The sequence below is a fragment of the Cryptotermes secundus genome, unplaced genomic scaffold (assembly GCF_002891405.2).
Source record: "Cryptotermes secundus unplaced genomic scaffold, Csec_1.0 scaffold986, whole genome shotgun sequence".
Classification (NCBI taxonomy): Eukaryota; Metazoa; Arthropoda; class Insecta; order Blattodea; family Kalotermitidae; genus Cryptotermes; species Cryptotermes secundus.
This window is the reverse complement of record NW_019735574.1, coordinates 483,972-497,351: the sequence shown is the minus strand read 5'-3', so window position 1 is coordinate 497,351 and position 13,380 is coordinate 483,972. Positions and strand designations below refer to the sequence as shown.

The 13,380-nt window shown below is 39.7% G+C and overlaps 1 protein-coding gene across 3 annotated transcripts in view; it reads right to left on the bottom strand.

The window, feature by feature from the left end:
- The window catches only part of LOC111869655 (multiple epidermal growth factor-like domains protein 8), a 67,569-nt gene that overhangs the window by 35,102 nt on the left and 19,087 nt on the right, over window positions 1-13,380 (bottom strand). For 2 of the 3 annotated variants that reach the window (XM_033753508.1, XM_023861333.2), the window contains exons 10-18: window positions 12,931-13,114; window positions 10,316-10,623; window positions 9,340-9,512; window positions 7,582-7,791; window positions 6,489-6,680; window positions 5,914-6,070; window positions 2,719-2,863; window positions 1,882-1,996; window positions 224-494 (exon numbers count right to left, since the gene is read on the bottom strand). In XM_033753508.1, coding sequence (XP_033609399.1) covers window positions 224-494; window positions 1,882-1,996; window positions 2,719-2,863; window positions 5,914-6,070; window positions 6,489-6,680; window positions 7,582-7,791; window positions 9,340-9,512; window positions 10,316-10,623; window positions 12,931-13,114 — 1,755 coding nt within the window. The remainder of the gene's footprint in view (window positions 1-223; window positions 495-1,881; window positions 1,997-2,718; window positions 2,864-5,913; window positions 6,071-6,488; window positions 6,681-7,581; window positions 7,792-9,339; window positions 9,513-10,315; window positions 10,624-12,930; window positions 13,115-13,380) is intronic. The other variant, XM_033753509.1, reaches the window with a different exon arrangement.

The following is a 13,380-nucleotide window of genomic DNA, read 5'->3' as shown; positions in this document are numbered from 1 at the left end:
TACGTTCCTCCGAAACGTCGGTTAACACCACATATACACGGTGCAAAATCCCAGAAGACTGCTTTCTTCTAAGTTTATCATCACCTTGAACGAGAGCACATTGGGTGTTTATGTTCAACAATGTCTTCAAGATGTTTGTGTTAAGTCTGTTGATCGAGTTTCACAAGTGTATTTCACAATACAATTCTGACAGTTCAGAGGTCCAAAAAAGAGTGCTCCTTACCAGTTTGTGGGCGATTAAAATCACCTTCCACACAAAGACCAAGGATGGGGTTCTCAACACTGTAACACCAGCCACAACCTAGATTCTGTAAGCAACCTGAGCAGTTGGCATGTCGACTACACGATTTACACTGCTGGCTGAGTTGTAAGAGACCTGATTTGTTAGCTGTATCTAATCCACGCTGCTGCTGATGAGTATTAGCCTGGTCCATCCACTCACGGCATAATCCAAACTGATACTCTGATGTGTACACAGAGAATGAGAAGCATTCCTGCCAACATTAAGAACAGAAGTCTACTTTAATGTCTGTATGTTCTTTGGTGTAACACTGCAAAAAATTAGTAACTCTATTTCAGGTTGATGGATGTTTTCATAATTTCAACATGAGGAACTAAGCTGAACAAATTTTGCAAAGAATGAAAACTCTGTATTAATAAAATAAAATAAACAGTCCTCAACTGAAACTTGATATATCTGCACTGTAATGCAGCAATGCAGAGTAGGTATATACATTATACTGAAATTCCTACAGAAGCTGCAGTCACTTTGTTATTCAAATAATTCATCATTCTTTACTGGACCTGAATGAGGCTCATCGCTGTGTTCATGAACACCCACAACAGCATTCAATTCTAAGTAAAATCTGTATTATTGAAATAAGCTAAATTTAACTTTGTTAGGCACCGGTCCCCATCCCTTTTCCTTCTTTTGCTAGCCTAACAAAACTTTAGCTGTCATAGTCATCTTTGTATGAATATTTTACATGCAAAATAAATCAGTACAATTATTTAACTACAACTGTTTAATAAACAAAAATGAACTTTATTTGCTTGGGCATATAATGTTACTATATGTGAAGAATAACAACAAACTCCATGATTTTAGTCTGCGAGCAAACTATACCAACCTAGCGACTGCCGCTTGTTGGCGAAGTTTAGTGCCAACTTTTGCGGATAGAGGTGCTGCATGGTCAGCACAACAAATCCCTACGGCCGTTAATTTCGGTTTTCTAGACCGAAGCCGCTATTTTCTTGAAATAGCTCCTCAATTATCATCACAAGGCTGGGTGGACCAGGTTCCAGACCCACTACTTTTCAGAAAAAATGTGGTAGAGCCGGGAATTGAACCTGGACCTCTGGATCTGTAGCAAGTAACTTGGACCACTAGACCACGGAGGCGGTCGTGAAGAATAACATGGATATTTATTTACATCTGCTCAAAAACCACAATTCAAATTAAACCATGCTGAAAGATACAAGTAACAATGATAATAAAATCTAACTTCCAAACTCCGTAGCCTGTAGTCTGCAAGCTAACTATACAAACTTAGTGACCGCCGCTTGTCGGCGAGGTTAATGCCAACTTTAGCAGATAGAGGGCGTCGCGTGGTCAGCGCAACGGATCCCCACGGCCGTTTATCTCTGTTTTCTAGTCTGGAGCCGCTATTTCCTTGAAATAGCTCCTCAACTATCCTCACGAGGCTGAGTGGACCCTGTCCCACACTCACTACTTCTCAGAAAATGTGGTAGCACCAGGAATCGAACCTGGACCTCTGGATCTGTAGACAGGAACTCTGACCACCAGACCACAGGGGCCAACTTCCAAACATATGGGAAAAATCTGTAAAGACGTAAAGAAAGCTCTCACAGGGGACCCACCTGTGTTGCTTCACACCAAACACATCGACCTCGGTCATCAAGACACTGAGAGCAGTTATCACGCTGATAGCAAGGCACTGGGCACTGGGAAAGCTCCACCACTGCATTCTGTGATCTGCAGCATCAGTAACTTTCACTTTTGGCAAAGAAAATAGTTTGAAAAATGCAAAGACCAGAACATTCCCCAAGCAAAAGACAGTCCAATAACAGTATAAATCTGCATACAGTGAAGTGTTATAATCATTTTTAGTTATGAGCTATAAGTGTCCAATAAATCTAATTATCAGCCCAAAACCCATGTCTTAACTGCTAACATGTGATAACACACACACACACACAAAAAACTCAGCCAGTACAGAAGGACTCCAGGCTAAAATTTTAACTCAGGACCTCCAAGATATGAGAAAGGAGTGTTACCCATTCAAATGCTATGTTCAGTGGGCCTGTAGTGTGCTTTATTGTTTCTCAACCCGTATTCCATTGGAATTCAAAGAGTCTGACATATTCAAATCAAGTCTTGGATGTTCATGTTTTGGTAACTTTTAACAAGTGTGCCTTCAAGTGAAAATACTGAAATCCAGTCCTGTCGGGCATAGCAATGTGACCCCAGTAGAAAACTACAGTATACTGAACAAATTTACAATACAGGAAGATTTGAAATTGCAACTACACACACAACAGCATTGGAACCTGTAACATTCAAATTTCTCTACAATAAAGACTAACATGTACAAAATAAACTGTCAGATCACTTGATATGAAGTTCTTTTATACAGTTTCCTTTCTCTCTTTAAAAATAACTTGACAATATATTCATGAACATTCAATAAAACTCACCTCCCTCTTCTGGCGCACCGAGCATCTTCAGTCCACCACTCACAAAGACTACTGCCAACACAGCTCTCACAAGTAATATAGTTGGAACAATTGGCACAACTGAATGGGAGCAACGTGAAGTAATGCCATTCTTCTGTGTCTGACCCTATGCAAGAAGATGTATGGCTGTTAAAAGGACACTTTATATGCAGTTCTAACTATTGTGCAAGAGGAAACTGTGATATAAATCAAGCAAGTATTTTGGAACTTCCACATATATAATTTGTATCTGGACAGACATCCAGAACAGAAGAGAAAATAAGAACATGGAAAACACAAAACGGAAAAAAAAAAATTTTTAAGAGAAGGTAAACATCCTTTGAAGATAAACTAATAAATAATGAGTAAGCAAGTATGAGCACATCTTAAAACTTTTACTGTTATATCTGACATTAGTCAATTACCAGTGTTTTGTCCAGACTGCCGCATCTGATCGAGACTGGATAGTAATGTGTGTAACTATGCTGCAGATTTGGATATAGCACAGGTCTAGTCATGTCTCCCAAAATGATTTCATTTATTTTCTTTGTAAACAAATTTGTTTTAAATTTTACTGTGATTTCTTCTTTGCGAACAACTTTGTTCAGACAACCACTTTTAATCAGTTGCTCTGAGTGGGTAATATTACCTCACAAGTGATCAGTGATTTGCTAAGGAGACAATGATGCTCCTTTACATAAGCTAAGGAAAAGCTTTCCAGTGTTGAAAATACTGTGCCCAGGCTAAGGTAATTAAATATATTTTTCTAAAGGCTTTTTGAGGAATGCGTTATTGCAACTCTTTCTCTTGCTTCCTTCATACAATTATATTATTTTCTTCAATTTTAGGCTGTCATGCCAAAAGAAAATATCAGACTACTTTAGAAACACAGATTAAATGAGGCATACAGTTAAACCTAGAGAGTCGAGATATCTCAGTTGGTATAGTGACTGGCTAGCGGCTGGACAGCCAGGATTCGATTCCCAGTAGGGGCATGATTTCTGTTCTCTACAACGTCCAGACTGGCTCTGGGGTCCACCCAGCCTCCTATTCAATAGATACTAATGGGTTTCTTTCATCGGGTGTAAAGTAGCCAGAGCATGAAGCTGACCACTTACCTCCATACAGTTCCAAGGTCAAGAAGGGTGGAGCTATACCTCCATCAATCATGTTTTCATGGCATAGCGCTTAATTAATTAGGCACAGGGCCAAATTTACCTTTTTGTACTTAAACCTATTGTAATTATTGTAATTTGACTTTAAATTTGTTATAAACAAAAACTTTCCTGTTAAAAAGAAATTATTTCTTCCAAGATTTCCCAAAATACTGCCGGCTGCTGATAACATGGGCCTTCATAATACTTGAGCATGCACTTTGAATTCAGCCACTCTGCTGCATCCACACCATTCCGGAACAAGCTTCAGAAACATATTTCTCCTAAACAAGCTTTCATTCAGACTTGCTAGTTGTACATTTCCACCTGTCCACAATATTACAAACCTCAAGCCTGATCTCTGCTGAATCTGCATGCCATCTGCAGAAGAAATAAACAGCTTCTAATTCTAACAGTGGGGATACACCTGACTTGACTACCACAGGAATACTGAACATGGCATCAATAAGTATTTCAAAACCATCTTTAAAGTCAAAAGCATGTATTCTTTCAGTTTATTCTTTCCTCTTAATTTTCACATTTCATTCATTCATTCATTCATTTGTGGGAACTGCCCACAGTCAAGCAAGTGTGACAATGCAAATGTCATTGCTTAGCAACAACGAGTAAACAACGGTTGCTAGGCAAAAGCAAGTAAACAGCGGTTGCTAGGGAACTAGTAAACACGGTAACCGGCAATAGCAGCACCTATTACGTAACCGTTTTCCATATGTCCGACTCCAGGCTACATACGAAGATACACTGACTTGCAGTGAGAGTCTAGAGTCTAGATTCTACAGTTCTGCAATTCTAGTCCAGTGTTCAAGCAGTTCACTATTGGTGTTATCCGTCTGTGTATACTGTGCAGCTGCAATAAATCCTATAGGACCGTTCAACTAGTGGTTGTCTCTTCATAATACGACATCCCACAAGCCAATTACAACAAAAACACAAGGACAACAAGGTAAAATATAGTTAAAATATACAGCATTCATATCAAGTGATACAAATAAACCCATGTGGAGGCGGGGTCGAACACCTCCACCGTGACCCTGCGAGTCGTAGGAGGTGACGAAAAGGGTAATCTCAAATCTGAGACAGCAAAATATGGTTAAAAGTCCCAAGGGACTCAGACCCGAGAAAGGACCAGCAGCATATACAAAAGACAGATCCGCCCTCTCTGATGAGAGGACGGATCCTCGGTCTCTCGGTTTTGTGTCGAGATTTTTGAAGCGGGCGTGGAGGCGGTCCTGTCCGGTGCTCAATGCAGCCACTTGGCGGGAGAGATCAGCGATCTCCTGCCAAAGTGTGCCGATGTCCGTGGGTCTATCAACGCTAGCGAGCGCTGGCCAGACTTCGACCTCGGAAATGCGGTCTGCACAGAGGGCTGCGGCCAGCGCTCGCTAGCGTTGATAGACCCACGGACATCGGCGCACTTCGGCAGGAGATCGCTGATCTCTCCCGCTGCTGATCGCTGCACATTCATTCATTATTGGAGGGGGTGAGTTTCCCCATGAACCGCGACCAACTGTTGATATATTGTACATCTCCCTTTGATATTCTACCAGTCGCCATACCCTTCCAGTACTGGTGCTCGCTATCAGCCCCATTCAGCCAGTGAGTTCAGCCCCTCTACTGGCAGTGGTACCAGATACTTCCCCCATCTACCGATGACATTGGAAACTACTTGGGCGGGAAACTTTTTACCTAATTTTCCTCAGGGGTCAATTTTCACAATTATTAAAAGCTGTAAAAATTCATCATGACCAGTTTTAATTACTCACCAGTGAAAGAGTTAACTGAATGGTTCTTCCAAATGAGAAAGACCGCTGTGTCATATATACAGAAGTGTCCACCAATGGTGAGAGTTGGGTGAACGGTGGAATAGGGAAGAAAAGAAGAGTACCAGAAGAAATGATGAGCATAACACTCATCACGAAAATGGGAGTGTACATCTGCATAACAGTGAATGATATACTGAGTTGTACAGAGATAACAGCAACATAAACTGATATGTGAGTACCTGAAGTGCACACCTCCACCTCATCGAGATGGCGTGAATAACAGCGTTGGTTCAAGTCACACCAGCCACACAGTGAATCAGTCAAACAGTGCAGACAGTTGGTGTACTGGTGGCATGACCCATTTTCATAAGGCTCTAAGTACTCAAATGTGAACACCTACACAATTAAGAAAAAGATAGTTTTAGAAATATTTCCAGAATACAGTACAATGTTTTAAAATTAAAAAATATCAACTGACATGTCACACATGACACAGTGTAGTTTTCTAGGTTATGGCACAATATAGTCTCACTGGTGGTTACCAATGTTTAAGGATAGGAAATGAAGACAGGAGGTTTTTCTGAAACACTGGTAACCACCTACAAGACTAGATGGTGTAATAATACAGAAGTTCACAGTCTAATATGTAACAAAACACATACAGCCCATTAAATTCAACAACTGGTCCTATACTCTAACAACATTATACAAGATACACAAAGAGGTTACTATATCATAAAATATAGGGAGTTAAAATCTGAAAACAGTGAGAAATTAAAGCAAAATATTGCATAAAGATTACAATTAATAACACCTTGGCATTCTCTGAGGTCTTGTTGTGATGAAGCTCCATCTTGGACTGGCGGTGTGGGGCATATGGTCCTCTTGTATTACGAGACTCAAAGTCCACCAAGTACCGACCTGGTGCGAGTGTAACCGGGCTGCCGGATGGCCAGTGGGCTGCCACACACTGTGACATCTCTGCTGTCAAGTTAGCAACTACCTGCTACAAGTTCACACTCATTGAACAAACTTGATCATACCACAACACTAATTAGTGTACATAGGAAATTCAACAGAAAAACACCTTAAAGCAATTACCACAGATCTATTTTGCTCAGTCAAATAATATCTTAATCAATGAGAGACATCCCAGAGACTTAAAAAGTGTTAGATGACTTCCTTAAAGAATTACAACAATAAAAGAATTAAATCGGTATGCCATGATTTCATCTGAAATTTCATCTGAAATTGAAATTGGTGTTCCTTAAACGTTTTCTTTAGAGAGCCAAAGCTGTAAATATCACTGGGAGAGAGATTTAAACATTGTGAAGAATGTTTAAACACTTTCCATCACATCTGACATATATGTTGGTTTGATGATACAGTTTACAGAAAGGTACGCAAAGTCATAAAGAATGCTAATTCTTATGTGAATTTCCCTGGACTTAATATTGCAAAGTTCACAGCTGGGCTTCTACTGAACCTAGATCACCAGTGGATGCATTTTTATCAAACCTCCCTTTCAGACATATGGCTATAGAAACTGCAGTTCTTTTGGAAACTTGTGTTCAAATACCGACTGAGTGACCGCGCCTATCAGCAAAGTTAGTCCCAACTTTAGAGGATAGAGGGTGTCGTGTGGTCAGCGCAAAAAGTCACCATGGCCGTTAACTTCGGTTTTCTAGACCAGAGCCGCTCTTTCCTTGAAACAGCTTCTCAATTATCCTCATGAAGCTGAGTGGATCCCATTCCAGACCCACGACCTCTCAGAAAACCTCGTAGCACCGGGAATCGAACACAGACCTCTGAATCTGTAGCCTAAACTCGAAAATTTGGAAAACAGTTTTCGTGTTTTAATTATGGTAAAAAGGTATGTAACATGTGCACGTATAGGAGATACCTACCACCTTTCCATACTCTACATCATGAGACATATTGAGTACAGCATCTGAGTAACTTGCACATACACGAAGCATCTCGTCATTACCCCAACTCTCAGGAGGCCTCAAAAATCCAAGTAGACGTGCAGTAATTTCCCCTCCAAGAGCTTGCTCTGTACGTGTGGACAAGCTCACCGTATTGAAATCCACTGTTGTTGCATTAATTATTGTGACCTAAAATCACATATAAAGATGTGGGTATAATGAAAACATAACAGGAGTTTAAATGCATAAAACTTAACCACTCATCAATAATTTGTTATTTAACGTATGACACCACCATTACAATTATCCTCTGAGATTTCTGTATTAAGATACAGAACTCTAAATCCACTATGGAAATTAAAATAAAAATGTTAATTTTGCTAAAAATGGACTATATATAATATTTTAACATACTTTGTGTATTATCCACAATATTTTTCCTTCCCCTCAACAGTGGTGGGCAGTTACAAGGGAGACTACACGATTCAACTAAACTTCTATTCTATTCTATTCTATTCTATTCTGTAAGATTTGAGGTGCCAAATCCCAGAAGACTGCTTTCTTCCTATTCTATTCTATTATGGCTCTATAGCACTTCATTGGAGCCTTGGCCACTTTTTCAGTTTCTTAATCTAAACACAGTTGGTAGGAATCCTTGAATGGGGGCTCAGCATACTACAAGGTCTCTACCTACACACAAAATGTAGCCATGGCATAGCTCAAGCGGTTACTTGCTGGCTTCCCACCACGGCTGCCCAGGTTCGATCCTGGGGCTGGTCAAGTGGGATTTGTGCTGGACAAAGTGGCACTGGAGCAGATTTTCTCTGAGTACTTCAGTTTCCCCTGCCAATTTTCATTCCACCAATTGCTCCACAATCACTCTCACCTATCATCTGGGGCTGGTACAATAGGCCAGAAGTGGCCACAGAACAAGGGACTTAGGCCGACCCCACTAGCAATAAAAAAAAACACACAGAACAACACAAATACAGAATAAATGCACACAGACATTCATGCCTTGAGTAGCAATCAAACCCATGACCCCAGTGTTTGAGTGGATGAAGACTATTCATGCCTCAGACCATGTGGCCACTGTGATCGACAACTAAACTTCTACTCCTTTATAATTAGTATGAGTATGAGTAAGAGTATGAAGGGTGAGCCATAAAAACCAGCCCTCACACTGGCACCTTCAATGATCTATTGTGCTTCCCCTTTGGATTAACCCTTTATTAGTCCCACACTTCGAATGAAATGTAGGGCTTTATTTATGGGGGCATCATAAAAGTCACTTGGTTCCATGAAGAACTGACCCAGGTGGCGATATCTTCGGTAAGCTATAGCCTCACAATCACATAAGATGTGTGTGGGTGATTCGTCTTCTTGTAGACACCTTTCACAAGTTGGGTCATCTGTCAGTCCCAGTTTGAAAAGGTGTCCTTTTAGGTGGCAGTGTCCAGTAAGTAATTCTACCACCCATCAGAGTTGATCTCTGTTTAATTTTAACAGGTCCCTCGTTCTTTTGGCAGAGGGTCCTGATATAAATCCTTTTGCCTGTTTGAGTTCAGTTATGGATTCCCAGTGTTTTTTGTGATTTCTGTTAGTCCAGTCCCTGATCGCTTTCTTGGCAACTCCAATTGAGATGCTGCAAGCTGGTTCATGTCCTGTTTATAATTAGTATAGGTAAATTCCATTTCACATGAAAAGACCATTAATGGAAACATTTGCACTTCATACCGAATCAGGGTGAGACCAGTTTGCAGGATTCTTGTACTTCAGGAATGTGAGGCCTGGTCTGCGATCCAACTCACGACACTCCTCAACCTTCACTACCTCTGTACCTTTCGACCCCCACCATCCTGGAACCTGAGATGGAGTATCCTCTCGCAGACCACACACTCCAAAGTTATCTGCAAGGAGTACTCTGTTGAGTCATTATCTTCACTAACATCACCTCTATGACATGGGTGACCACTGTGCCCAAACAGCCACAACACACCCCAAAATGTCCTGAAGTTCACTCTTGGACTATGCTAGCATTTCAGCTTGTCATCAGAACTTGGTAGCCTTATTCAGAATTACTGAGTTTTTGGACTTTGTCCATCATCCAGTATTCTACAAACCAGAAAACACAATGTTTCAGGAACTGGATCTGTTTCCATCCTCAGGTGAGGGGGGGAGACACTCTGTTGGGTCCCTTAGAAAGAGAGCTAACATCAATCGCTGGACCACTGGGACCCAACAAAACAGATGTCTCCCCCCCTCTTAGGACAGAAACAGATCCAGTTTCCAAAATGTTAAGTCTTCTAGTTTCTAGAATATCGGACGATGGATAAAGTCCAAAAACCCAACAATTCTAAGTATTATACACCATCATCAGAACACTTTAGAATGGTAGCCTTATGCTCCTCTGTTTTTCTGTGACCAAAGAATAAATTTTATTTATCAAGTTGTGGTTCTGTGGCAACAATTGCCAGCAGAGCGGTAACATGAATATTTACTTTTATTTTGGCTACAATAACAATAAAGTTCTAGAAAGTCAAGAAATTTCTTACACTGAATGTGGATTATTTATGAATTTGAAATCCAATGCACATGCTGGAAAGTATTACAGTGTTTATTTTTGGTTCTGGCTGGAATGAGAGAAGATGTTCAATAAACATGCGATTTCACTAAATAACAGAACACTAAACCTGGATTTCATTGTACGTACCATCCTTATGATGACAACGGGCATTTTGAACACACCATGTGCATTGGTCCAGCCTTAACTTATGGGCCACAGATGAAACTTGGCCAGCCACAGCATCACCTGGACCTGATGCAGACATAGAACCACCTGAAGCATTGCCATGGATCAGACAAGAGTGGCAGTCACCGAGAGCCGGACAAATCCCAGGACATCTTGTTGTCTGCAGGTTTGTAGTACAGTTGATGCCAACAGTTCGGCCATAACACACCTCATCAGCTGAACACCATCCACACTCTGGATTTGAAGTGCATTCTATTTTGTTGTGGTACCTGCATGGAAATTAGTTGTATCAGAATCAGAAAATCAACTGCCATTTAGCTACTATACATAGGGAAGGTTAGAATGCAGTGTGTTAATGAATTCATAACAGGGTACCTTGATTAGGTCAGGCTGAAGAAGAGTGCATTAAATGACCCTTGCACCTTGACCTTTTTCAGACTATTATGCATACTCAGAGAGTGACGTGCAAGCTCACATGACTGTATAACTGATCACTATTTGTAATGCTCATCTATTATGTTAATCAGGATCAAGATTTAAATGGTGAAAAGGAATTCTTATACTCATACACCCAAGCAAGCTTACCTTGTGGTTTGGACAGTTAGAACTTGTTATTAATCTGAAGTCTCTAAGTGATGAATAAATAAATTCCACTGACCAAAATAATTACTCTTATGAACCCAAAATTTTATAGGTAATCAAACAAGCTAAGCTAAGGGAGGCAATGTCATTTGAAATTAATGATTTGCAGAAACTGGTGACTTCAAGCAGCATCCCTTCATCTAATTCTAGTGCAGAACTGTTGAATAACTGTTGTCACTTTGTGGTACACATGATTATAATGTACTGTTCAGACTCAGCTTATCAGGTCAGCCTACAAGCACTGACAGCGTAGCAAAGTAGCAACAAATGTAATCACTGGTGAATTATAATATTAAAGCGAAGCTCATGCTGCGAAGAGATATATATCTGTAAATCCAATCAATGAATATAATAAAACTAATATTTCTTTGCAACAGTGAGGTGTGGTTGAAGTGGTTGTTTCCTACAATCTTGTCGAAGCAAGGCTCGTTAAGGTCTGAGAAGGAATTTCATCTCTATATCACTGACTACCAGCCTTCGCCTATTCCCTTCCGCTCTAGACGGCCTCAATTTTGTTAAGCATATCTTGTTTACTGGCACCCACAGTTAACTCCTGTCCTCTAGTCCTGCCATCTGCTGCTGAAGGATCTAGGAAGACAGAGAGTGATGAAACCCCAATAGGGTTAAGAGAGTAAGTGTTTGTAGTAAGTGCATCACTGATGTCAGATCAGAAACTGGAAGTAGTTCAGTTACAAACTGTTCACCCAAAGCAAGGCTCAACAACACAAGTGCAGTCATACGTGCCCCTCAATTTGTGGCCACAATTATGTCCTTGCAGAAAAACGGTCATAACTGGGTATTATTTAAACTGACGTAACTCAAACTCTAATCGGTATATTCTGTTCAGATTTTCAGTACTTATTTTTCACTGCATCAAAGATACTATGTAGAACCTCTCCTTTATGTACAGAAATCCAATAGACACTGTAGAAACAACATATGCATCCCAGACACTCATGTGCCTCCTATTTAAACTTCCTCTTTTTATTGGTTTCTATTTCAGTTACTAAATCTTTTAACATAGTAACCAACTGACAGCTTTCATAGAGCTACCAGCTACTGATACCTATAAACACATAAATGAATATGTCTTCAAAACTGACAAGGCATGAAAATCAGTATATTGCAATAACTGCTAGGGAAAAGCCACAGAAGAAATCAATACATGTGATAAGAATTCATTATTTAGTTTCACATATTACCACATGATTAATAACACTTAATAAAAATTCTCAGGTTCTCCAGCAGACATAATAAATGGTGTATGACCTAATTCTCAGATTGGTCACGTGGCACATGCCAAGAATTAGATAATGATGCTGAAAGGGTGAACATTATTAAAATGTATTTAATCTCAGAGAAAAGCTCCTTACTAACATTTTCCATACAATAAAGCCCATTGTGCCCTCTATTGTCATTTATCTGTATTATGCAAAACAACAAAGTCTATATGCAGCTAGAAATTTGTATAAGCCTAGGGGTTAAGGAAGCAGCACACAAAAAGATGGCTAACTTAAACACAACCAACTCAACAAACAATCAATATTTCTACACGTAAGAGCACAAAACAGTGAAACGATAAAGAAGTTAGTTTAAATTAATACAGTGGAACTCAATTTTAAGTTTTCCTTCACTTAACGTTTAGTTTCACTGATCCAAAGTCGATGCTGTCAATGTCAAATTACCTCAATTTAAGATTTTTCTCAGTTTAGTGTTCAAATCCAGTCTTCCCCAAAGAAACTTTAAATGGGGGGTTCACTGTATATGGGCACAGCACATTTCAAACATAGTTATATGACTTTCAGCCAAGTTTTTGGAGACGTGACTTTTTCTCAATATAAGGTTCAGGTCCGTTATTTGCTAGAGGAATTTTATATTATACTGTTAAGAAATATAATTATTTTAGCAATTTTTAACAAACAGATACTGCTCACCTGCTACAAACTTGCTCTGGTTCGAACGCCTCTCCTTCCCTGCTAGCTAACATTGGTGGCAGAGTGTAAGCCAGGAGGTCTGCATTCACATTTCCATGGTACCCACCAACTATGATTAATGTATTGCCATTACGTACATCAGCTGCATGTGCAAACACTCCTTGTTGTTTCGGATAACGGGAAACTGAAATTATACAAAAATAATACATTATAAATAAAAATTCAATTAGGAGAACATAGCTTTGAAATATTACACAGGATTAAATTGTGTTAGTAGTTCACTGCACTGTGGAATTATGTTCCTACACTATTTCTCTGCATTACTTTTCATAATTTATTTACTTACTTGCTTACTAACAAAAACTAAATTTATCTAACTGAACTTACAAATGTAACTAAGACAAATTAACTACTAAGTAACCAACTCATTCACTTATGCACTCCATGGAG